Genomic DNA, 27,015 nt, shown 5'->3' on the forward strand with positions numbered 1-27,015 from the left:
ACGGGTTCTGTTGGAAATTCAGGTCAAACCTCTACTCCCTCTAATATTCCTTTATTTTCTACCACTGATCAATCTTCAAATAATTCCTTATTGTCAGCTCAGTCCCCACCTTTGACCACGCCACCCTCCTCTCACTCTCCTATCCCACAACAATCACCTTCATCAGATTCAACCACTGATCCTCCACTATCTCTTACTGTTGATCTCACCCATTATCCAGCTCAACTAAATGCTCCGTCTTCTACGTCAACCTCTCCTCCTCGAATTCACCCCATGCAGCTTCGTTCTTCCACCATGCAAAAACGACATGCTTGTCTTTCCACCAAAGCTAAAAATTACCTTATCACAGAACCAAAAACCTTCACTCAAGCCAAACCATATGCTTAATGGCGTGATGCGATGCAAAGTGAAATTAATGCCTTGCTTCAGAATCACACATGGGTTCTTGTTCCTCGACCTCCAGCTGCCAATATCATTGGTAGTAAATGGGTTTATTGAATTAAAAGGAAAGCTAATGGGGAGATAGATCGATTTAAGGCTCGGCTCGTTGTGAAGGGTTACTCACAGCAGCCTAATATTGACTACACTGAGACCTTTAGTCCTATGCTTAAAGCTACTACAATTCGGACTATTTTATCAATTGCTACTTCTTCACATTGGCCAATCCGCCAATTTGATATCTCATATGCGTTTTTACATGGTTTTATTGATTCAGATATTTATATGGAGCAACCCATTGGCTTTCAAGACTCTTCACATCCAGACTATGTGTGTAAGTTGTCTAAGTCGTTGTATGGTCTCAAACAGGCCCCTCGGGCCTAGTTTCACAAACTCACTTCCTTTCTGCAGGACATTGGTTTTCAAGCTTCAAAGGTTGATTCTTCTTTGTTTATTCTTCATCAAGGTGCTCTTAAATTCTATGTTCTAATTTATGTGGATGATATCCTCCTTACTTGCTCTTATTTTACAAAATTGGATTAGTTTTTAAGTAAGATCAAATCAACCTTTTCAGTTTGAGACCTTGGATCCCTTCATTTTTTCTTGGGTATTGAGACACAATTTTTGGCTGATGGTCTTCTCATCACCCAACGAAAGTACATTACTAATATGTTGGCCAATTCTAACATGTCTGAGTGCAAGCCTTGTCATACACCTATGTTGACCAGCTCTCCACTTTCCAAACTCTCTGGTGATCCTTTATCAAATGTAGAGAAATATCGCCAAGTGGTTGGATCCTTGCAGTACATTACTCTGATTAGACCTGATATCTCATTCTCAGTCAATAAATTATCTCAATTTATGCATCAGCCCACTCAAGAGCATTGAACAGCGGTTAAGAGGCTGTTGCGTTATCTTAAGGCTACTGTTGGTTTTAGATGTTCTTCTCCAAGCATTCCACTCTTGATTTGCAATGCTTCACTGATAGTGATTGGGGTGGTTGCCCCAATGATCGTCGATCAACAAATGGTTATGCAGTCTATCTAGGCAAAAATCTTATTTCATGGACTTTGAAGAAACAACCAACCATTGCCTAATCTTCCACTGAGAGTGAATATTGCGCTCTTGCTAACTCTACTGTTGAAATTATGTGGCTTCAATCGCTTCTCTCTAAACTTGGCTTCTCTTCCTCAAATCCAGCTACATTGTGGTGCGATAATGTGGGAGCTATTTATCTATGTTCGAATCCTGTCTTTCATGCCCGAACAAAACATATCGAACTTGACTATCATTTCATTCAAGAACAAGTCTAACAACGCAACATTCAGGTTCATTTTATTTCTTCAGATGACCAGATTACTGATATTCTTACCAAACCACTTGGTCAATGTCTATTTGTTAAGCACCAAGACAAGCTTTGGCTTTGTTCTTCTCTGCCTTCAGCTTGACAGGGGATGTTAGAGCAACAACCAGATATATAGTTTGTTTTATTTGTATCTATCTTATTGTTGTAACTATCATCCTTTAATCATGTAAGTAGTTAGCTGATTTTATGCTATTTCAAACTCTATAATTCAGCTATATAAAGTTGCCCTTGTATTCATTATTAACACAGCAATATAATACAAACATTCATTCTCATATTATCTTTACATTTAAATATTAAAAGGCAGTTTTCTAGACACCTAATATGAATAAACTTTTTTTTTTCAACCCATGCATGGAATTCTACACACGTAGAAGCCAAATTGAAGTCCTTTGTTCACATGTATCACTCATCTTCTATCCTTTTCTTTTGACTTATGTGAAGCCTATTAGTTTGTAGCTTATTTTCAAACCTATGTTTGGACTTCTATTCAAATAGGCGTGAATATTTATAATAGTAGGTGAGAATCTAAGACCATGTTTGGACTTTTGTACCAATAGGTGTGAATATTTACAAAAGTAGGTGAGAATGTAAAGGCTATGTTTGGATTCAAAAAATATTAAAAAGAATTATTTGTATTTAAGCATTTATGTACATGGAATAAGATGTGGAATCAATATCTTTTAGCTTTCGAGCCTAATAGGACACTACTACAAAAATTGTAAATAATGGCGTTTAAATCCTTGGCGCTTCTAAAAAGTGACAAGGAATGCAATGAACAGTAATTGTATAAAAGAATAATGGCGGTTTATAAACATGGTGTTTTATGTAAGCGTCATTATTGCACTTCATCATTCTTGGCAGTTTTAAGAAGTGTCATTGTCTCCTATTATTTATATATAGTCATATTTCCCCATTTCTCAAACATCCCGCTTTGTCTCAACAAATATCCCGCCTCATCTGAAAAAACCTAGAAAACTAAACCCATCATCCCTGATTTCTTGCCTTTAGCAAACTCGTCGGAGATGCCCTGATTTCTTGCCTTTAGCAAACTCGTCGGAGACGCCCAACTATCGAACGATCAACTACTGACTGGTGATAATGAGAGCACCTCATCGGAGACACCCAAAAACACTCCATTGTGTCAGGTAATTTCTAACAGTGGGTAAAAAAACAATAATAAAAAAAAATAGAATTGGAATCATGCGTTTTCAAAGCTTGAACGCAGTCAATCTATTAGAGTTTTCAAGATCTGGTATTTCAGTTGGAAAGGTTAAATTTTTTGGTTTCTTTGAGTGCATTTTGATTTGGGTTGTAGTTGGTTGGTATTCAGAGTGGTGTAGAGAACGTCAATGTCTGGAAATGGAGAAGAGGGGAAAGCCTTGGCTGGGAGCATTGGTGGTGGTGTCTTTGTTGTTTCAAAATCTTAGGGTTTCGTTGGTCTCTCAAGATTGAAGTAAGTGGTTTTTCATTTTGAGTGTTTGGTTGTAGGGAAAGTGGATAAATCAGTTACAAATATGCAGAAAATTTATTTCAAAATTGATTTTGGGGCTTTGAATTTTAATTTAGTTTGATGTTTATTTGGGTATGTACAGGTTTGGCTGCTTTGTTCCAATTTCAAAGAGAAAGAGAGTGGTGAGAGAAATGTTTGGGCTTTGGTGAATTGGGATAATGAGAGCTTCATCTCTGTTCGTGGTTTGAAGTGGAGTGCTCCAATTGGAAAGCAGCAATTTGTGAGTGATTCTTCCCTAAAAAAAAACAATTATGGAATAATTTTCTATTGTGCTTTGGAATGAAATGATTCTTGTTGCTTCTTCTTGGAGGAGCTTTGTAGCATCCCCTGTTGATAGCTTCTTCCCAAGAACGAAATGAATGTGTTTGAGGATGATTTTGAAACATGGAGTCTTAAGGGCAGTCCTAGCAGGACTCGAGAGTACATGTTGGATGGCCACAACCCTTTGGAGCCCAGAATAAGTTCCGAATGGAACTATGGGCCTGAGCACTGAGACATCAGTTTTGCATAGAGTGTTTTCTCAGCAAGGAAATTTCTTTCTATTGGAAGCCTAGATTAGCTAATCATGCAATTAATGGAACCTACACATGGAATTGGGCTAAAAAAAATGATTCACTAAAAAGTTCTAGCTTGTTACCCTCTGATTTTTATTTTTTTTTAATGGGCAATAAAAGCTTAAACTGTAATTCCAACTGTTAGGATATTCAATACCTTATTTAGAGATTTCATTTGGTCAAAGCATTTAAAACTTGCAAAAATTTTCTTATATATCTTTCTCTTGATGGCAAAATTTGGGCTATTTTTTTTGGTGAATATATCAATGTTTTATTCCATTTTTGAGACTTTTTACTTTATTTGATCTGGAATCCTTAATGAAGTCAAAAGAGTGACAATTGTGGATCACTTAGTGTGTGCACGTCTATATATGATAAATTCTATATGGCAATATATAGAAAGCATTTCAAAGAATTAAAAATAAACCTTAAATATTTTTGGTTTTATAGGAATATTCTATATAGGATAAATTCTATATGGCAATATTTTGGTTTTATTTCCATTTAATAGAAAATGGAATTGACGCCCTAATATTTTTTAATTAAATATTCCTATGTTATCTTTATACTATTTTTAAATATTTTTTTATGAATTAATTAAATATTTAGTAAATTTAATATTACTATATATATATATATATATTAATTAAATATATATTTCATTAATTACAATATTTTTTAATTACTATATTTAATTAATTAAATATTACCATATATACATTAATTCAATATTTTGATACAATGTAGTACGTTAAAAAATTGAATTAAAATTTAGATGTTCATTAAATTTAGTTTTATTTTACACTTTTCTTCTTCTACTTTCTATATTTTCTATAAAATCTATTTTGATTTTGGAAAAAAGGATGGGAAAAATATAATTTTAGTAAATATATTAATTCTCTAATCCAAATAAATAAAATCAATTTAATAAATAAATATAATTATAACACAAATACTATTGATTCTACCTAAAATATATTGAAGGTAGTTTGGAAGCATTTATCATAATGTTGGAAGTCTTTGGTAATAATCGAAAATGTTTTTCTCATAAACATTTAACATTTGGTAAATTTTAATTGTGATTTTGAAAATTTGTATTACCAAATGATAATTTTTGAACTAACTCATGAAATATGCATTTTTCACAAATTATTTTTTGGTAGCCTATTATATATATATGTATGTATTATAAGTTATTAAAATAATTTACTTGATTGATTATAAATATATTAAAATAATTTACCAAACCATTTGAAAATAGAAAATAGTACAAATAAAATTGATAACACAAAATTTAATTATAACCTAAAAACAATTTTAGGATATTTGGCTCTAAGGGGTATTTGGGATAAATTTCCTATTACCATGATTACTTAGTATAGATACTTAAAAGGTTAAAATTATAATTTCAAAAATTTTTTATTAAATTTTTAAAATTATGAACACTATGTTCCATGTTCATTACTATGTGCTCCTATATTATGATATATGGTTTAAAATTAATTCTCGATTTCTCCATTACAATGCACTATTTATTTATTTTACATAGGCATCTAGAATTTCTTTACATTTTATTTAGATGTATATTATATTAGTTTTATAATAAAGAGATTAAAATTTTAATCAAACAAAAAATATTTTTATTTTCATAATTTTTATTTTAAATGAAAAAGATATATGTTAAACCATATATTATCCCTATAATGCTTGTGAATTCTTCTCAAAAACACAAATCTAAAAAAAAAAAACCAAATGCAAAAGCACAACATAGAGACAAGTTTAAATTATATAGTTCACAAAATACCATTATAGGCTAAAATTTAGACAAAAATAAAATTAATTATTAAATATTGATTGTCTTATTATTTGTTTTGTAGGATAATTACTTGATGTGTATTTAAAATTGTCAATTTAGATTATTTTGATTAAATTTGGTGTGGACCTTTTTGTAGAAGATGTTGCTCTCTAAGTTGTGAAAAGGCTTTTAGGCCTCCATGTTAAATGTTACATATTTAAGATAAACATGATAGAATGAGAGTTATGTTGTTTTGTTGTAATATTCCAATTAGTAATCATGTTTTAATTTTACTCAACTATGCTTGCATGCAACCTTAGAGTTCCCGTTCAAGTATCATTGTGAGACAAAAGTTTATGTTATTACATAGTAAAGACATTTTAGTTGTCAAAAGGTGAAAATGGTTTTATCTATGCTAGTTTCACGTTGACAACTTTTAAATTGTCTACCATGTGATAAAGATCTTTTCTCTACAAATGATGCTTGAATTGTCCGATTGGACAGTGTAGGAAAACATAATATCTATGAAGTTAATTGCTTGTTCTTAATTTATTTTAAATAAATTTTGGTACTATTTCCTCTTGTTCTCTGGGTACATACTTGGACAAGGTGACATATTATGTTTTGTCCATTTTGTGTACTTGGAGAACCATAGGGAAATGCTGCCAAAATTTTTTTAAAATTAAATTGAGCATATTGGCAGTTGACACATAGAGATTATGTATTCCTATATGGGATAGGAACCACTCCCTAATTTACAATGTTGGAGATGTTAGATGGCATAAAACATGCAACATAGCTTGAATTGTATATGTTAATAATATTAATATGCACTTGTTTAATTGAGGTTATGCATCACCTTTAATGCAAGTACTCAAGGTCAATAACATTTATAGCTTCGTAATCACTACTACATATAACACATACAATGACTTTTTTTTTCCTTGGCTTTTTTAAAAATTGTCAATAATTAGCGTGTTATTCCAATAGTGTAAATATATGTACAAAAGTCATAATGATTAGAAAATTAATGCTCACCCTTTTTCTCTTAAATCTAGCCTCTTAAACAAATGTTGTATTAAATTGATTATTGATTATTCTTTGAACTAAAGAAAGCGAGGTTGCTAAACGAATGACACAGAAAATGTTGATATTTTCTTCAATTTGAAGTTTGATCACTATTGGAAGTTTGTTATTAAAAAATGGACCGTTCATGGATCTCAAAGGATAGAAGATCGAAGGAGTATGAGAATGGGGTAGAACATTTTATCACATTTGCAATACAAAATTCTGTAAATAAAAACTCCATTAAATGTCCATGTTTACAGTGTGGTAATATGATATTCCATACTCCTCAAAAGATTAGAGAGCATATGTTTTTCCATGGAATTGATCAAAGTTACTATACATGGTATTGGCATGGAGAGGTAGCTCCAAGTGGACCACCAACTACAAGAGTAGAACATTATGATAAAGTTCAATTTGATGATGTGGGTAGTACAATAGAAATGGTTCAAGCTGCACAGGAGGATTGTAAAAATGACCCAGAATCATTTCAAAGATTATTGAAAGATGCAGAAAAACCGTTATATCCTGGTTGTAGAAACTTTACAAAATTGTCTGCATTGATTAAATTGTACAACCTAAAAGCACGCTTTGGGTGGTCTGATAAAAGCTTTTCAGAGCTTTTAGAAATGCTTGGAAATATGTTGCCTGTGAATAATGAGTTGCCTTTGTCTATGTATGAAGCAAAAAAGACATTGAATACATTGGGAATGGAATATGAGAAAATACATGCATGTCCTAATGATTGTATCCTTTATAGGAATGAGTTGAAAGATGCATCGTCATGTCCTACTTGTGGAACTTCAAGGTGGAAGACAGATAAAACAGGAACTAAAAAGAGGAAGGGGGTTCCAGCGAAAGTAATGTGGTATTTCCCTCCAGTTCCAAGATTTAGAAGAATGTTTCAATCAGTAAAAATTGCAAAAGAGCTCGTATGGCATGCCGAAGAAAGAGATTTCGATGGTAAAATGCGTCATCCATCAGACTCACCATCATGGAAGCTAGTTGACCATAGATGGCCCGAGTTTTCCTCAGAACCTAGAAACTTGAGACTTGCCATTTCAGCAGATGGCATAAATCCTCACAGTTCATTAAGTAGCAAACATAGTTGTTGGCCTGTTCTCATGATAATTTATAACCTTCCTCCATGGTTGTGCATGAAGAGAAAATTTATGATGTTATCTTTGTTAATTTCAGGTCCACGACAACCTGGTAATGACATTGACATCTATTTAGCACCGTTGATAGAAGATCTTAAAACATTGTGGGAGGTCGGAGTCCAGGCTTATGATGCACATCAACGAGAGTTCTTTACATTAAGAGCTGTTCTATTATGGACAATCAGTGACTTCCCTGCGTATGGAAACTTGTCTGGGTGCACAGTTAAAGGATATTTTGGTTGTCCAATATGCAGGGAAGAAACATATTCTCGTAGATTGAAACATGGAAAAAAGAACTCATATACAGGACATAGACGATTTCTTCCTTGCAACCATCCATTTAGGAAACAAAAGAAAGCATTTGATGGTGAACAAGAGTTTAGGCCACCTCCACAAATATTAACTGGAGAGGAAATTCTCAAAAAAGTCAAAGTCATTTGTAATTCATGGGGGAAAAAAAAGTTTAATCGTGGTAAATCCAAAGTTAGCAATCCAAATTGTTGGAAGAAGAAGTCCATATTCTTTGATCTTGAGTATTGGAAATATCTTCATGTTCGTCATAATTTGGATGTAATGCATATTGAGAAAAATGTTTGTGAAAGCATCATTGGTACCTTACTCAACATTCCAGGTAAGACAAAGGATGGACTGAACTGTCGTTTAGATCTTGTAGACATGGGCTTAAGGAGCGAATTGGCACCAAAGTTTGAATCAAAGAGAACCTATCTCCCTCCTGCATGTTATTCACTTTCGAAAATGGAAAAGAAGGTATTTTGCCAAACTCTTTCACAATTGAAGGTTCCTTATGGATACTGCTCTAACCTTCGAAACCTTGTGTCAATGGAAGACTTGAAGCTTTATGGCTTGAAATCCCATGACTACCATACATTAATGCAGCAATTATTGCCTATTTCATTACGATCTATTTTGCCAAAGCATGTGAGGAATGCCATTTGTAGATTGAGTTCTTTTTTCAATACTCTCTGTAGTAAAGTGGTTGATGTTCCTACATTAGATGAGTTACAAAATGAGGTTGTGGTGACATTGTGCTTGTTTGAAAAGTATTTCCCACCTTCATTCTTTGATATCATGGTGCATCTTACTGTGCATCTTGTAAGAGAGGTGAGACTTTGTGGACCAGTTTACCTTAGGTGGATGTACCCATTTGAAAGGTTCATGAAAGTGTTAAAAGGCTATGTACGAAATCGTAATCGACCCGAAGGTTGCATCGCTGAATGCTATATTGCAGAAGAAGGCATTGAGTTTTGTACAGAGTACTTATCAAATGTTGAGGCAATTGGAATTCCTAGTACTTCAAACATTGACCAAAAAGTTGGGGCATCTATATTTGGAGGTCATACCATGAAGGTTGATTCCAATTTATGGTTACAAGCACATCATTATGTGTTGGAGAATACAACAATCATCCAACCTTATGTCGAGTAAGTGGGACACACTTTTGTTTCTTTATTTATCATGCTTATAATAAATATAGGATACTAACTATAAAATTATTATACATGACTTCATAGAGATCACATGAAATGGTTGAAAATGAAATATCCACGTCAAGCTAAAAGACAAAAGTGGCTACAAGATGAGCATATGCGTACTTTTACTTATTGGTTGAGACAAAAGGTAATAGAGTGGTAGTAAAACTAACTGTATTCTTTACACTCTTGGTTAATTATGTTGGTAATAACTATAACTTATTTATACAGGTTGAAGTTGCCATTGGTAATGAAGAACCTGTATCTGAAACCCTTAAATGGATAGCTCATAGTCCTAGCCACTATGTTTTTAAGTATCATGGCTATGTCATTAATGGGTGTCACTACCATACCAAGGAGCGTGATGATTTACGAGCTACCCAAAATAGTGGAGTCAAAATTGTAGCTACAACAATGCAAATTGCTAGTGCCAAGGATAAAAATCCAGTATTTGGTGAGCTTTGTTTCTATGGGGTTATTACTGAGATTTGGGATCTTGATTATACCATGTTCAGGATTCCAATCTTCAAGTGTGATTGGGTTGATAATAAGAATGGAATCAAAGTTGATGATCTTGGGTTTACCTTAGTTGACTTCAGCAAAATGGCTCATAAATCAGATCCTTTCATTTTAGCCTCCCAGGCTAAGCAAGTTTTCTATGTAAAAGATGAACTTGATCCAAGATGGTCAGTTGTTTTATCAACTCCTCAACAAGACTTCTTGGAAAGGGATGAGGGTGATGATCTCATGGATAACTCTATTGAACACCATCCAGTCATATCTTCTTTGCCACAAGTTGAATCATTTGATGCTATGGATGACTCTGATGCAATATGTATGCGAGGCGATTGTGAGGGGATTTGGGTTGAGAACAAATAGTATATGTAACTGAAGTGTAGCCCTGTTATAATGATGTTTTCAAATTTATACTTTATTTCAAAATGCATTTTAGTTTTTATTATAACATGTATTTGTCTAACTAAGTAGTTGTTGTTTGTATTTTATGCGGTGACCTGATATGCTACTACAGTTTTCTATAAGGTAAACCTTATGCTTATTGGTTCATTTGTCTGTACTATTAGATGATTGTTATGGTTTTAGTTTTAGTTAACGTCAGATTGGCTTTAGAAAAACATTGACAGATCTATTTTCAATATTATGTTCGAAATAGATCAATTCATTAGGTAATGCCTTATGCAATTGAAATTTTTATACTTAAAATTTTGTTTAGATATTTCATACAAAATTTGTATGGATTTATGGATATTTTATAAACTTACTTTTAAACTTTATAATTTTTTTTATTACAGGTATGGATCTAGAGCAAAAAGAAAAACCACCTACAAAAAGGAGGTGTAGAGGGATAACTAGAAAGTCAATGATTATCAAGAATCGGAGCAAAGGGGTAAAGTTGGTGATAAAGTACAATCCTGATGGCATTTATGTTGGACAAGCTTCTGTGCATCTTACCAGTTTTTTAGGCGTATTGGCACGTACTATGGTGCCGATTAGATATAATAGTTGGAGAGATGTACCTATACAAGTGAAGAATAACCTATGGGACACCATTGAGGTAAAATAGTTTTTTCGGTATATAATCTTTTTCCAATTCAATTTATGAAACATTTTTAATTACTAATAACTATATTAATGATTTATAGGCTTCTTTTACACTGGATAGTAAAAGTAGGAGGAATTGTATGCTAACGATGGGCAAATGCTTTCGATCATTCAAGAACATGTTGACTGTCAAGTATGTTATTCCTTTCAAAGACCAACCAGAGGTCCTGAAGAAACCACCAATTGAATATATTTTTATTGAAGATGAAGATTGGACTATATTTGTGAAGGAAAGATTGTCTAAAAGATTTCAGGTCAACTTAAACTCATCTTCATGCCTTATACTCATATTCACATTTACTAAATATAAAATAAAATTTGTAGGATTTTAGAGAAGTTCAAAAAGAAAGAAGGAAGAAGCATATTTACAATCATCATCTTAGTAGGAAGGGATATGCTGGTCTTGAGGATGAAATGGTAGGTTAATGATAGTTTCTTATTTTCTTTTATTTTATGCATAAATTGATTAAAGACTCATTACAGTACATTCTAATATCTTAATAGATGGCAACAAGTGGCTATACAGAAATCATTGATAGAAGCATATTATGGAAGAAAGCAATGGAGAAGAAAGATGGCACTTATGATGAAGTTGTCATACCAGTGGTGGAGAAGATTGTAAGTATACATTTTCTAACATATATTTCATTTATTTTAAGACTTTATTTATAGTAACCAATATGACATTGAAGTTAATAACATCATTGTGGTTTTAGGACAAGATGTTGAAAGAGTCACGAGAAAGTGGTCGAATTTTTAGTGGCAATAATGACATACTTACAGAAGCACTAGGCACTCCCGAATACAGTGGTCGAGTACGGGCTAAAGGCAAGCATTATACACCACACCAATATTTCCATTCTATGGCGAATAGTGCTATGCGGGAATTTGTGAAAGAATCTCAAGAGCGACAATCTAAGTTTGAGGCAAATATTTTAGCCCAACTTTCTCAGATGATGCCTAGCACACCTCAATCTGATGTTAGCAGCTCTAATGTTAAGCAAAATCAAATTGTCCTGCCTCAAGCTATTGAGCAACCTAAGTGTCAAGTTGATGACCATCTCCCAATAGTGCAAAAAGCAAACAAGGTATGTTGTGATTAATATTATGTTCTATAATTCCTATGTGATAACACATAAAGTTAGAAATTTCATTTCATTCATCTAGTTGAAACTATTCAAATACCAACTCATTAAGAGACATTTTCATCCTTCAAGAATGAAAGTTATGGGGTTTAAATATAGTTTTTACTTGTCTAGGTTTGTCCCACCTACATGATGAATGAGCTAACTATGGAAAAAACTTTTCATATGGTACAAGCACTAGTTTTTTAATTTAGGGTTTATAGGGTTTAAAACCTTTATGTAAATAAGCATCATATTTGACCTTGATGAATCAATTTTCCTCAACTAACTCTTACATTCCTAGTAAAATTCTAAATTTTCAATGGTTGCATATAAGTAAACAATCTTGTTTAATTTTATAGGTTAGGAAATGCCAATTGGCCATAGGGACAAAGGAAAATGTAGTTGCAGCTGGCACAATTATACTTGAATGTGGTGTTAACTTCTTAGTTGTTGTGGATGCTTCTTATGAGCCAAATGCACCACTTCCTGTGCCTATTCCTAACCAAATTAAAACTATTGGAGAGGCTCTTGGGTATCAAGTTTTGTGGCCTGCCCAAATGGTCAGTCTTACTACTCATCCCATCCAGGTATAGTTTTTTTTTTTTTTTTTTTTTCTATTTTCATTAACAATTTCTTGGTAGTAATTATAACTTATTTTTTCAAGGACAATAATTATATATGCAATCATACACTTTGTTTTATAGGATTCAAAGAAATTTAAGAAACAAAGGAATAAAGAAACACGATTAAGTTCTAAGGATGAGAACCCCGTAGACATTAAGAACTTTGCTACATTGGTTGGACTACTGCTCAAGGAAGGGAAAGTACATGCAGTAAACATCACAAAGGATGTTTTTGGAGAGTCTTGTAAGAGCTTTCTCATGAATGATGATATGGATATGATAATTTCATCAACAGAGGTGTCATCTAACTGTCTTATGTTCTATATATGGTGAGGGAACATTTATTTTGTTTTTTTTTTTCATATATTTTAGTTGCTTCATTATAGTTTAACTTTTAATTATAATCATATTAGGAGAGTTGAAATGTTAGTTGCATTAAAATATTAACTTCTTGTTAATGGTATGTGAAATTAAATTAGGCATTTGCATAAAAAGATGGTTGATGCGAAGATGGCAGGACGATTTGCTTTTGTAAATCCAGCTTTGGTTTCCAAAGCTGGAATGGGGGAAGCAAGCAAGGAAAGTAGGTCAAGGGTTATTGCTAATCGATTGATGAATGCAAATCATGCTGACTTTATTTTCATTCCATACAACCCAGGGTAAGTTATAGAACTTAAGTAAGCTATGTTGGTAAACTTATCAATCATAATTAATATATAACTAAATTTATGTAAAATTTTGTAGCTATCATTGGGTTTTGGTGGCACTGGAAACAAGGACTATGATTGCATATTACCTTGACTCATTAGAAGACCAACCTTCTGATGATCTCAAGGAGATTGTTAATATGTAAGTTTTTCTCTCAATACAAGAGCATGAAGCATAATTGGTAACAAATATTATTTTCTTCATGTAGGGCCCTTAGAATTCATCCACCACAAAAGCATAAGTCATCAAAGAGGGAGCCTACATGGGTTGTAGTAGGGGTGAGTAATTCATATAAATTAGGTAATGCAATTTTTAATACCATTTCTTAATGTTTAATTAAGTACAAGATATCCTACAACTAACTATAAAATTGGTGTATTCTACAATGATTTATTTTTATGCATAAAGTGCCCAATACAACCAGGTAGTGTTGAATGTGGATACTATGTGATGAGATATATGAGAGATATTATTGCTGATCAAGGATGTCTTACATCAAAGGTATGCACCAGTTTATTAATTTCCAATATATCAATTTTTACCTTTTTTTTCAATGTAATTGATTAAATTGTTTACATTACTCCTTAATAGTTTCACGGAAAAAAATCGTATAGCAAAGATGAGTTGAACGAAGTACGATCAGAATGGGTAATGCTGGTCACTCAGTTGATACTCTCTTCTGTTTGAAGGCTTTGAAGACACTTTTTTGTATGGAAATAGATCATACTTTTGCCCAATCCAACTATCACTTTTGTTGAGGTTAATATTTTATTTTTTTTCTCTTTTGAACCAAACTATGATTATAAGTAAATTGTTTGATGGAATCACAACCAAGTTGATAATATTTTCTTTCTATTGTCATGATATTTCTCCAATTTCCCATAACTGAACTAAGTTGTTAACTGCATGCATGACTCACAGGCATCCAAAGGGAAACTTTTTGAAGCTGAAAGTTGGAAGTTTTTCCAAGTTTCTAATAGTTCATGAGCTACTGCCACAAAAAAGGTTTTTTTCATAGGGATATCAAGTTTATTATTTCTTGCCTCCTATTAAAGATCTTCTACAAGGGGATATACACTTGGAATTTTGTTGTTCTCATGTGATCATTTGTTTTCATTCTCAACTACAGAATGTTCTTGTTGGTTCAAAAGGGAACATGAAGATTTCTAATTTTGGCCATGGTGTTATACCACAACATTGTAAGTTACATCATCACCCTCATAAAACATAAAGATTTCTTCATAAAATAAATTTTTTGTTTCATTGCTTAACTTATTTATTTTTCAATGAATTTAAAACTACAAGATGATGGATTACTATATATTTATATACAACCAATGGAAGTTCAAATTACATTGCTTAATTAACTTCTAATTAAGTTTTTTCAAGTGTCGAAAATGTGGTTTGTAGTTTAATTTTCATTTCATTCAAATTAACTGTTCTATTTTTATCTCTTCAACCAATTTGTAGACTAGGTAAGTGATTGAGCATAGCTCTAGAAGCTGCCAATGAAGTATCTCTATGAACATAATCCCCTCATGAGTTGCAGAAATTTTAAGACCAACATCATACTCTTAGAGGTATGGTCTCTACTACTCAAAAATTACCATTATATTTTGTTCATTCAGAAAATTTATATTGGTGATGAAGTTTTTATTATTTTACATCATTGGCTTGATAACCATGCTTTTTAAATTTAGTATACATGAGAAATAGCAATTAAGAATTCCGGTTTCTCACTTTATGTGTTTGTATTATGGACATTTTTAAGCTAAAGTTCCTTAAGCTTTACTTTTGTGTAATGTATTGCATGATAGGCTGATGTTTGAATCTCTATTTAGCTTCATAGATAACCTGAATTTATTGTTAAATTTTTATGCAATCATATCTGTGCCATATAGTTGTCACTTTGGATCGCTCACATAATTCTAGATATTTTCCCAAATATGTTTTATTTTAAAAAATAATCATAATCTTTTTAAATATGAAATATGAGCTTTCATTAAAAAATATTCATCATTAGAAGATGTTTATCTACCATTAAGTTGTAGATATTCTTCTCTACATTTTTTTATGCATGCCAATTTATTTATTGTTAAGTTCTAGAATTCATATAGTTGTTGCTACCCTTGATAGTGATAAATAAGATGAATTGAATATTTTAATGGACTATTGATGTTGATATTCTCTTGTCCCAAACTTGGTTTGTTTTTCTATTTTTTTTTTGGGGCTATACTAAAGATTTAATGGATTATTGATGTTGATGTTCTCTTATCCCGTATTTGATTAATCTCTTGTTTTGTGTTTTAACTATTGATAGTAATTTTGTTGTAATTATTCTTAGGGTCACATATGTCAATTGGTATACACATTTGTTTTCCTATTATATTTTCATTGACATTTCTTTCTCTCTATTTCTAGAAGTCTTCACTTATATATCTTTTCTGAAATTGTAATTGATTTTAGTTTTTTGTGCATGTAGGTCATTTTTTTGGGAAATTAACCTTGTGGTTGGATAAGCTAGCATGAAGGAGTATGTTGAAGGCCAAAGCACAATTGGGTTGCATGTAAAGAAAAAATGGACTATGTCAAGGGACTAAACATTAAAGTTATGACATTTTTTGTGGTTATTTTAATATATTTTAGCTTTTTTGTGTTTCTTGTTTATGAAATACAACTTCTTTATTTGTGATTAAATACTGCAATTTGGAAATGTATTACCAGGTGAAAAATTAGGTGCAACAACTAATTTCATTGGTACATAATTTTTTTTCTTATGTGTATGCATTATTTCAATAACAGGTGAAAAATTAGGTGTAACAATTATTAAACTAAAACTAAATTTAAAATTAAGCAATTATCTTCCTTGACGCTTTTACTAAGTGTCAAGGAATGAGAGTAACTACTAGTAACATTTATACAACCCAATAATGACACTAATAAATGTGTCAATATAGTGTGAACAACTAACAATGATACTTTTTAAGTGTCAAGGTTCTCTTCAATGACGCTTTTTAGAAATGTCCTTATAGTTCGATATTTGAAACTGCTAAACAATGACACTTATATAAAGTGTCAAGGTTTCTTCTACTCAACAATGGCGCTTATAAAGTGTCAATGTAGTTTGATATAACTAATGATGACACTTTTTTTAAGCGTCAAGGTTCTCTTCAATGACGCTTTCTAGAAGCGTCATTGTAGACAAATACTTATTATGACAGGCTAGTAGATGACGCTTTGGGGAAGCGCCATTGAATGTGTTTCTCGACACTTAAAAAGCGTCATGGTTAATGTTTTTTCTTATAGTGGGAGGAGCAAGCGTCTTGAATTATTAGCAAATTCTTTTTATCTTTTAATTTTTCAAACCTTTTTCTTGCGCCACTTGTGAGCATATCAAGTATACTCTAAAAATAAAGATTATGATCAATTCCTAGAAAATACTTAGGAAAGAAAAAATGTTAAAAAAAATAATTTTCTCATATTTTGTTTCACTATGAAAACTATGCAAAAAAATAAAATATAAGTAAAATTAATTATAAATTTATATATTTTTAAATTATTTAAACTTTACATAGAAGATGAAAAATAAGTTAAATAAATTTGAAGAAACACATAAAAAATAATTCATTAATTTTAAATCTATTTTTTATTTTATTTGAATTGTTTTCTTTCTACTTTTCCTTTTTGTTTTTTTTTTCTCCGGTTTTTTTCCTTAAAATTTCTATGAATTAAGCACAGCCTATACAAGTTGAGGAATGATGTAAAAAGGAGAGATTATAATAAAGTATTTTTTTTACAAGTTTGTGTAATAATACATTTACACAAATATTTTTTTTTAAAGAAAACAATTTATTATTTTATTTTTTAGTTTTTAAAAAAAATAGAAAATCTGAAAATTTAAAAAGTAAAATTAAAAAAAAAAATCAATCTTGCTTTCACCTTCTAAATTTTGTTTTATTTCCTCATGATTAAGTAAGATAAACTTGTTTTTCTTTTTATTTTTATCATTGCAGTTTTTAAGATTCAAACAAGATGGAGTCAATAATGACCCCCTTAATTTATGGTGCATATCCATTTAATCCTATTTAGAAGAGTTAATGGGCTATTGTAATTTCAAAATTCAAGTGTTGTGATCCCAAAATAAGAAAAGATTTTACAAGTTATTGGCAATTTCAAACTTTCAATTAGAGTTGCAATAAAACTTCTCTCCTTATCAAAAATCTCTTCAACATTTTAGTGCATTCACATATCTCCGTCCACTTGAATTCTATTGTCTACCTAATAATAAATGTTTAGATTTTAATGTGTTCATGTATTCTTTTCAACTTGACCGTTATTGTCTACCTAATAATAGAGGCCATTTTCTAAAAGTTTTCTCGCTTCTTTTATTACAATTAGTTGTCTAGATATTTTAGCTTCCGGGTCAGGTACATTCTACTTAAAAATACTCATATTACCTATGAGAAGGTATTAAATACATCTATTCTACCACATTAGTATGTTAATATGGTATAACTATCCATTCATATTTATCAAATCAAAACCTAAATAAGGAAGGAAAGAAAGTTATTTAGATTCGAAGATAATTAATAAAAGCTTTAAATTATTAGAAAAATGAATTATAAAAATTATTTTTTAATAAAATAACTTAATCATCATTTTATTTATTTTGAATTAATTAATTCTCAATAAGATCTAAAATATCAATAAATTATTATACCACATTAGTAAGTATTATAATATCACATCAACGAACTTAGAACAACAAAGATACTCAATATATTCTATTAATAATCATATGCATTGTGAAGTAATTTTCAATTTCACCATGTTATCAATTTTTTTTCTGTGTACATAATTCTTATATTCTATCAAAAACTCTTGAGTGGACAATAAATTATAATTACCATTGACTGATTCACTTCAATATAGTCAATAAAAAATTTAGTTTTTTAAAAAAGAAAACTCACGGTGATATACCATTGACTGATTCACTTCAATAATTTTTTTTCAAAAAAAAAAAGGAATGAAAACCGCAGAGAACTTAGCTTTGCCAAGGGGCCCATGTGTGCCCCATCACCCTCGACTTGGTGCCCATCACCTTTCCCAATATCTGCAAATAAAAGGCATTCCTTTTCTCCTTCGAATTTGTCATTCCTCTTTCTTACCTTCTCCTTGGAGTTTTTCATACATTAAAGTATTTTTCATTTTCTATTAATAGAAAACATGGTATTTTCAAAAAATATATTTTAATTGTTTTAAATGTTGTTTTTACTTGTTTTCTAAGGGTTGTTTTAAAAATAATTATACCAATATTTAAAATGATTAAAAATAAAATACTACACATAACAATTATTTTTAAAACAAGTTAAAAGTATTAAAAATAGATTAAAAATATTTTATGTTTCAAACAAACAGACTTCTATTTTATTAAATATTAGAAAATAGTTTTTAAAATTATTCTCAAAAATTGGTTTAAAAAATAATTACCAAAAAAGTCTAAGTTTTTATCAATAATAAAAAATGAAAACAAAAATAAAGATAAGTGCATTAGAAAAATAATGATAAAATAGTAAAAAATCATATTAAAAAACAAATTATTAATATTTTTATTCAGAAAACGTTTCTAATAAATTATTTCTATTTAATCTTGACTTAAAAAAAAAAAAAAAAAAAAGAGGTAGTCTTACCTTATGAAACTATTGAATTTTATTATATTTCATGAAAATTAACTAACTTTAATTAATAAAAATATTTTCTCCTACCCTATGGACAAGGACAAAAAATGAGGCCAGGTCACTAGAAAATATGATGAGAAATGTTGAATATCTCGAGGATTTTTTCATCCGTATTTTCTGAATTTTCTGTTTATCCTCGTATCAGCACGCTCCACGCCCAGCACTGCCCTTCACGCGGCTTCCAACCCACGGTCCACGCTCCATTGTGGCCATGCTCCACACGTTTTGACCAGGACGTCAACTGGTCTTTTTTTGAAAATTAGAGGATGTGGGGGGCCGGCTGTTGGGTTTGATCCCAGGCACATGCATTTGAGTTTGGAACGACGGACATGGGCAGTGGCACTTGGGCAATGCAATCTAAAAGGGAAAAATGTACTTTTATACACACATTTAAAAAAAAGAAAAAGAAACTAAAAGTCTTTAAAAATAATTTCAATTTAGTGTACATCCAAGTCAAAGTAATATTTGTGATTATAAAAAAATAACCTTTGATGAAAAGTAGGTAAAATCTTAATTATTATTAAATAATATATATTATATTTGGATTTTTGGGATTCTTATTTAAAATATTTGATTAAAAGAAATGAAATAATTTCTAAATTGTGAATTTAACTATTCTTATGTTTTTTCTTTAAAAATAAAAACCTATTTTTGACCTAAATTCCTTCTACCATTTCAAGTATTTACATATAAATTTTTAAAAAATGTTATTTTTATAAAAATTATTTGAGTAGATTTTTATCCAAATAAGACCAAAAAAGGGTGAGATGTTAAATTTGAAAAATTGGGATTTTAAAAACCCTTTTAATCAAATAACTCATCTTATTTTATTATTATTATTATTTTTCAAATGTGTATCAAAACACACTTTTCATAATATAAAAATTATCATGATATTATATATATATTGATTAAAAATAAGAGAAATATAAAGTTTAAATATTTTTAAATAAAAAATCATATTTTTATTTATTTTATTTTATTTTATTAAATTATCCAAATTACATAGATCAATATAAATAAGTTTTTAAGTTTTGTATATTATAATTGAACATCACAAATTATGTCCTTGTAGACCCCCTCCCGGGCTAGAGCAGTTTTGCATTTTTTTTTTAGGGTTTTACTTTTCTATGATCATTACTCTGACGACCCCGGGATGAAGGGCATGAGGTGACAAGATAGGACAGGGAGGATGGCTGAAAGGAAAAGAAAGAAAAGGGTGATAGGGGGAAGCTGTCGGAGAGGGGGAAAGGTTTTTGAGCAGAGCAAAGAAAAAGGAAGAAAGGAGAGGGAAGCAAAAAAAAAAGAAAAAAAAAAAGGAAGAAGGGGGACGGGAAAGCTGTGCTCAGGAAGAGACATCCAGGTAGGGTCTTTGCAAGCTTCATGTTTTCCTCGTTTTCACGTGATTCTACTACATTTTCCTACATATTCCTGGGTGAGATTTTATTGATCGGTTTAGGCATCAAAGATTACTGGTTGGAGTTGTTGAATATGTTTGTGTGCATATATGCTCCATTTGCTTTTACTGTGGTTTCTTGAACCTATTTGTGTTGCATGAAAATGGAGTTTCCGTTTATAATATACTCCAAGGGCCTTCCAGGCTGAAATGGAATAATAGGCAATCCGCGTTTAAGACGCTTCCATGCAAATGAATCACCCATAAACAAGACCAATATCCTTCATACCCACCGTCATCCATTACACCCATTCCCATATTCATACCTCCAAGTGTCATTCCACCACAAATCCTCATCCTACAGGCCACTATATCCTAATCTTCAATACCTGTGAAACCCATACCTTACCAACTGTTAAAGTATATTATGTTATGGGCTTTAGGCCCAGTTAGGTTACTTGTATAGTACACTTTACTTGTATCGCACACATATTACTTGTACTGCACACATATGCCTCCTATATAAAGGTACTGATGTATATTCTTTAATCAAGAAATAGAATACAATTATTCTATATTTCTAACATGGTATCAGAGCCACTACTCTGACCTTTTCTTAGTAGTCTTGTCTTCATTAGTGTGACTTCCTTTCTTTCACTAAACGCTTCCGCCATCACAACTGTCGTCGCAGCCTCTTGCCTTTGAACCTCCGACGTCATCCAATCGTCGTCCTTGGGTTCCAGACCTACAGCAGTCGTCGTTAAGGAGTTTCACACTACACAAACCACTGCTATTTGCATCACCGCTGCGAATATTGCTCCGATTTCATTTTTGAAGGTACCACTAAGATAGTCCAGCGCTGATCTACACATTCGTGGAACCCTCGCCGCCATCGGAGACCGCACGCGCCCCCACGTGCCGCTCAAAGATCCTGCGACGCTGATCACGCGCCTCCACGCGCCGGGGCCTGGTCTACTGACGTCATCATCTCTGCCACGTCAGCCCTAGATACGTCAGCATCCACTGATCTGCTGACGTCATCTCCACGTCATCTTCATCCGTTGACCGTTGACCATTGACCATCTGTTGACCTTTGACTTTCCCAGTTGACTTTTATGACCTATTTTCTCAAGCTGGACTCACTGACAGCAAGACTGTTGACACTCCAGTTGAACTTAATGCGCATCTGACACCCTCGGGGGGGGGGGGGGGGGGGGGGGGGAAACCATTGTCTAATCCTTCTCTTTACAGACGATTGGTTGGCAGCTTAGTTTATCTCACAGTTACTCGTCCAGACATCTCTTATGCTGTTCATCAGGTGAGCCAGTATTTGTCTGCTCCACGATCAACTCACTATGCTGCTGTTCTGCGCATTCTTCAACACCTGAAGGGTACCCTTTTTCATGGCCTTTTCTACTCAGCTCAGTCTCCTCTTGTACTCTGTGCATTCTCTGATGCTGATTGGGCAGGAGATCCTACTGATCGCAAGTCCACTACAAGTTATTGCTTCCTCCTTGGTTCTTCTTTGATTTCTTGGAGAAGTAAGAAACAAACTTTTGTGGCTCGCTCCAGTACTGAAGCAGAATATCGTGCCCTTGCTGATACCACATCTGAGCTCCTTTGGCTAAGATGGCTTCTTAAGGATTTGGGTGTGTCCACCTCCTCTGCTACTCCTCTTTATTGTGACAACCAGAGTGCCATTCATATTGCTCACAATGATGTCTTTCATGAACGGACTAAACACATCGAGATTGATTGTCATTTTATCCCTTATTATCTTGTCCATGGTGCTCTTAAGCTTTTCTCCGTCTCCTCCAAAGATCAACTTGCAGATATCTTCACCAAGTCACTTCCTAAGAGACGCACTCGTGATTTAGTTGACAACCTCAAGTTGGTCTCACATCCACCTTGAATTTGAGGGGGGCTGTTAAAGTATATTATGTTATGGGCTTTAGGCCCAGTTAGGTTACTTGTATAGTACACTTTACTTGTACCGCACACATATTACTTGTACTGCACACATATGCCTCCTATATAAAGGCACTGATGTATATTCTTTAATCAAGAAATAGAATACAATTATTCTATATTTCTAACACCCACCATTTTCAGCTCATCCTTCACCAGCTTTTTGAATTAGTTCACCCACTACTGGAGCAGCCGAATCCGGAGCGTTAGCGGAGGCACCACTTTCGACCTTGATAGCCGGTAGGTGACTCCCGACATGCGCGATCTGGGGTCCCCGAAGAATACAAGCTCCGACAAACCTTGCATGGAGGCGATCACCGTCGACAACCATGACTCCGTTTGACACAGCCAACCATGGGGAAGGTTACGACGACGGACTTCCTTTCGTTTCCATGATTGCGATGAACAGGGTGGTGTCGCGTCACCGGAGGACGGAGGCGAGTTCGGGTTTGAATGCGAATCCAGGTTCCGTTTGTGATGATGAAGCTGGCGCGGTGGTGATGTCGGAAAATGCAGATGCCAACTTCGAATGGAGAGTGGAGTCGGAGTGTGATCTGATAATGGAGATGCAGCCCAAAGCCCTTTTGCTGTTGGACTTGGGCTTGAGGGTTGCTGATGGACTTGACTTGACTAGGTTTAGGCTTTATTAGGGTTGCTGATGGACTTGGGCTTAACTAGGTTAATATTACTATTATTTGGACTTGGACTTGACTAGGTTTGGGCTTTATTATTATTATTATTATTATTAATTATTATTATTACTATTATTATTATTATTATTATTATTAATTATTATTATTATTATTATTATTATTATTATTAACTATTATTGTTATTATCATTAACTATTACTATTACTATTATTATTATTATTATTATTAACTATTATCATTATTACTATTATTATTATTATTATTATTATTATTACTATTACTATTATTATTATTAACTATTATTATTATTAACTATTATTATTATTATTAACTATTATTATTATTATCATTAACTATTATTATTATTATTATTATTATTATTATTATTATTATTATTATTATTATTATTATCATTATTATTATTATTATTAACTCAACTTTCTGAATCTTATTATTATTATTATTATTATTATTAATTCAACTTTCCAAATCTTATTATTATTATTATCATTATTATTATTAATTCAACTTTCCAAATCTTATTATTATTATTATTATTATTAATTCAACTTTCAAAATCTTATTATTATTATTATTATTATGATTTATTATTATTCATTTATTATTATTATTATTATTATTATGATTATTATTATTATTATTATTATTACTATTAACTCAACTTTCAAAATCTACAATTTAATTTCCTAAAGTTCATTTATTATAATTATAATTATTATTATTATTATTACTATTAACTCAACTTTCAAAATCTATAATTTAATTTCTTAAAGTTCATTTATTATTATTATTATTATTATTATTATTAACTCAACTCTCAAAATCTATAGTTTAATTTCCTAAAGTTCATTTATTATTATTATTATTATTATTATTATTAACTCAACTCTCAAAATCTACAGTTTAATTTCCTAAAGTTCATTTATTATTATTATTATTATTAACTCAACTCTCGAAATCTACAGTTTAATTTCTTAAAGTTCATTTATTATCATTATTATTATTATTAATTCAACTTTCAAAATCTATATTCTCGTAGTTCAATTTCTTAAAGTTCATTTCTTATTATTACTATTATTACAAATTCAACTTTCAAAATCCATATTCTCGTAGATCAATTTCCTAAAGTTCATTTCTCATCTTCTTTGACAAATTTCAATTTAATTACCGGAGCTCTAATATTTTAAATTTAATTCCAAATACTCCAACTTTCAAATAAACTCCAAGAATCCAGTTTTCACTCGAATAGTTTTAATCCCATTTCGGTTTCTAAATAATCTTCTGATCTTCTTGATTTTACATAAGCAATAATGAATTCTTCATAATTCTAAAACACGGGTTTTGTGAGACTAGCTCATGAACAAAAAAATTGGGCTTTGGTGGGGGCCCTATGTTTGATCCCTTTTGATTGTCAATTGTCGTGCTTTATGTATTTTGCTTGAGCTTCGTTTGCACTCCGATATGCATGAGCTATATTTTGTATTTATTAATTGCGCACTAATCCCGTTTCTTGATAGCGCCTTGCGGATCGTGGCCCAAGTACGCATTCATTTATATTCTGATAATTTTCTATGCATGTTCTGATTCCTATATATGCATGATTGATTTGATATCCATGGATTTTCTTATTGATTGCCACGTCAGCTTCATTCTATTAGTAGAGACCCATTTTTAGGGACTCAGAGGGGTGCTACGGTTCGTACCGTACCTTCCTGATAAGTAACCCGACCCCCGAACCCAATCCGGTTTTCACATACCACATTTTCCAAAAATCAGGAGTCACACTTAAGGTTTTCTTTCTTATTTTGTTTACCCTTTAAAAATAAAACAAAAATAAGTGGCGACTCCAAGTCAATCTTTAAAAATCAATTTTCAAATAAAAATCGAGCTCGTCATTCGAGTGGGAAACGCATTGAGCCGAAATGCGGGATCCACAGTCCTTCATATATTTATTATAAAAAGATTTTAATATGAGTATTATTTCTTCTTTTATAATTTTTAAACTTTTTTTTTAATATTTATATGAGTTTTAATCAATTTTCTTTTTATTTAATTGATATATCATCATATATTCATAAAATCCAATCATTTATATTTCCTTAAAAACTAATATTTTTATCCTTGCATGTGAACTCTTATCCAATATATGCTCAATTTTTGAAAAATTTGAAAGAAAATGCAACAAAAAATAAAAGAAAAGAAAAGATGAAAGAAAAATGGAAAATAGATTTAAAATTAATAAATGATTTTTATATATTTTTTAGACTCACTTCACTCTTTTTTCTTTTTTATATAAAATTTAAATAATTTTAATTTTTAATTTTTTTTAATTATATGTACTTGATCATGACAAACCCAATAATTAAAATTGTCATTAATTGAACAAATGAGATTAAAGACTTGACACTCAACTTCATTGGAAAAATTCAAAATTAATGAAAAGAATAAATTAAAAAAAATACAAGAAAAATGGTATTCGCACACTTGTATAAAAGGATGAGTTCTGGTTGTTGAATGGCAGATGGAGGGAAAAAAAAGAACTTTTTATAAACAATGTTATAATTTTTTGCTCTGGAAATAGGAAATTATTTTAAATCATAGGGCCAAACAGTCTATGCATTTTTATTATTTTATAAAAATAAGGGTGTTTGAAAAGTTTTTCTAAACAACTTTTCAAAAAATAAAAAACCAAGAACTTTTTTGGGTAAATTTTTTTCAAGGATAATTTTTTAATTTTGATTTTATAAAAAAATTATAAATTTAATTTATATAATATTAGTTATTAGTTAAATTTCATTCAAGTCTTAACCATAACTCCAAGAGAGAAAAAAATTGGTTTTAAAAAAATAAAAAGAAAAAAGAAAAACCTTCCAAAATTTTCAAATATTCCAAAATTCAAGTGTTGTGATCCCAAAATAAGGAAAGATTTTACAAGTTATTGACAATTTCAAACTTTCAATTGGACTTGCAATAAAACTTTTCTCTTTATCAAAAAATGTCTTCAATATTTTAGTGCATTCACATATCCTTTTCAACTTGAATACTACTGTCTACCTAATAATAAAGACTTAGATTTTAATGTATTCATGTATTCTTTTCAACTTGATCGTCAATGTCTACTTAATAATAGAAACCATTTTCTAAAAGTTTTCTAGCTTCTTTTATTACAATTAGCCCTCTAGATATTTTAGCTTCAGGGTCAAGTATATACTACTTAATAATACTTGTATTACCTATGAGAAGGTATTAAATACATCCATGCTATCACATTAGTATGTTAATATAATATAATTATCCATTCATATTTATCAAATCAAAACCTAAATAAGGAAAGAAAGTTATTTGGATTTGAAGATAATTAATAAAAAGCTTTAAATTATTAGAAAATGAAATATAAAAATTGTTTTTTAATAAAATAACTTAATTATCATTTTATTTATTTTCAATTAATTAATTCTCAATAAAATCCAAAATATTGATAAATTATTATACCACTTTAGTAAGCATTATAATACCACATCAACGAGCTCAGAACAACAAAGATACTCAATATATCCTATTAATAATCAAATGCATTCTCAAGTAATTTTTAATTTCACCGTTTTATCATTTTTTTTTTCAGGTTTTAGGTGATTATAGATGTGTACATAATTCTTATATTTTAATTTTAAAATTTCAAAACACGGTGATATACCATTGACTGATTCACTTTAATATTTTTTTTTTCAAAAAAATGAAAAAAAAAAAAGAAAAAAGGAAAGAAAACCGCAGAGAACTTAG

At 31.1% G+C, this 27,015-nt stretch overlaps 2 protein-coding genes and 2 long non-coding RNA genes across 4 annotated transcripts; all 4 read left to right on the top strand.

Annotated features, from left to right (window-relative positions):
- Positions 1–2,753: 2,753 nt before the first annotated feature.
- On the top strand, positions 2,754–3,532 carry LOC104877850 (uncharacterized). Its single transcript, XR_784803.3, has 3 exons — positions 2,754–2,952; positions 3,138–3,260; positions 3,400–3,532. It is a non-coding gene; the product is annotated as an uncharacterized LOC104877850 (long non-coding RNA).
- Positions 3,533–7,174: 3,642 nt separating this feature from the next.
- LOC132254283 (uncharacterized) lies at positions 7,175–10,260 on the top strand. Its single transcript, XM_059739582.1, has 3 exons — positions 7,175–7,817; positions 7,929–9,259; positions 9,613–10,260. Exons 1-3 carry the CDS (start codon positions 7,175–7,177, stop codon positions 10,258–10,260), a joined length of 2,622 nt encoding a protein of 873 aa, XP_059595565.1.
- Positions 10,261–11,708: 1,448 nt separating this feature from the next.
- Positions 11,709–12,721, top strand: LOC104878693 (uncharacterized). Its single transcript, XM_010649298.3, has 2 exons — positions 11,709–12,089; positions 12,488–12,721. The coding sequence occupies exons 1-2, from the start codon at positions 11,724–11,726 to the stop codon at positions 12,719–12,721; spliced, it is 600 nt and encodes a 199-aa protein (XP_010647600.2). The 5' UTR covers positions 11,709–11,723.
- Positions 12,722–13,743: 1,022 nt separating this feature from the next.
- LOC132252660 (uncharacterized) lies at positions 13,744–14,663 on the top strand. Its single transcript, XR_009466647.1, has 4 exons — positions 13,744–13,960; positions 14,051–14,218; positions 14,381–14,464; positions 14,589–14,663. It is a non-coding gene; the product is annotated as an uncharacterized LOC132252660 (long non-coding RNA).
- The last annotated feature ends 12,352 nt before the right edge of the window (positions 14,664–27,015 follow it).

The sequence above is a fragment of the Vitis vinifera genome, chromosome 9 (genome assembly GCF_030704535.1).
Source record: "Vitis vinifera cultivar Pinot Noir 40024 chromosome 9, ASM3070453v1".
Lineage (NCBI taxonomy): Eukaryota > Viridiplantae > Streptophyta > Magnoliopsida > Vitales > Vitaceae > Vitis > Vitis vinifera.

What these genes read in the sequence shown, in the direction of transcription:
- LOC132254283 (XM_059739582.1), top strand. Translation starts at nt 7,175, where the DNA reads ATGGTTCAAGCTGCACAGGAGGATTGTAAAAATGACCCAGAATCATTT. An exon ending in AGATGGCATAAATCCTCACA is followed by an intron (nt 7,818 to 7,928) that starts GTTCATTAAGTA and finishes TGTTAATTTCAG; the next exon opens with GTCCACGACAACCTGGTAAT. An exon ending in TTGGAGGTCATACCATGAAG is followed by an intron (nt 9,260 to 9,612) that starts GTTGATTCCAAT and finishes TTATTTATACAG; the next exon opens with GTTGAAGTTGCCATTGGTAA.
- LOC104878693 (XM_010649298.3), top strand. Translation starts at nt 11,724, where the DNA reads ATGTTGAAAGAGTCACGAGAAAGTGGTCGAATTTTTAGTGGCAATAAT. An exon ending in TAGTGCAAAAAGCAAACAAG is followed by an intron (nt 12,090 to 12,487) that starts GTATGTTGTGAT and finishes TTAATTTTATAG; the next exon opens with GTTAGGAAATGCCAATTGGC.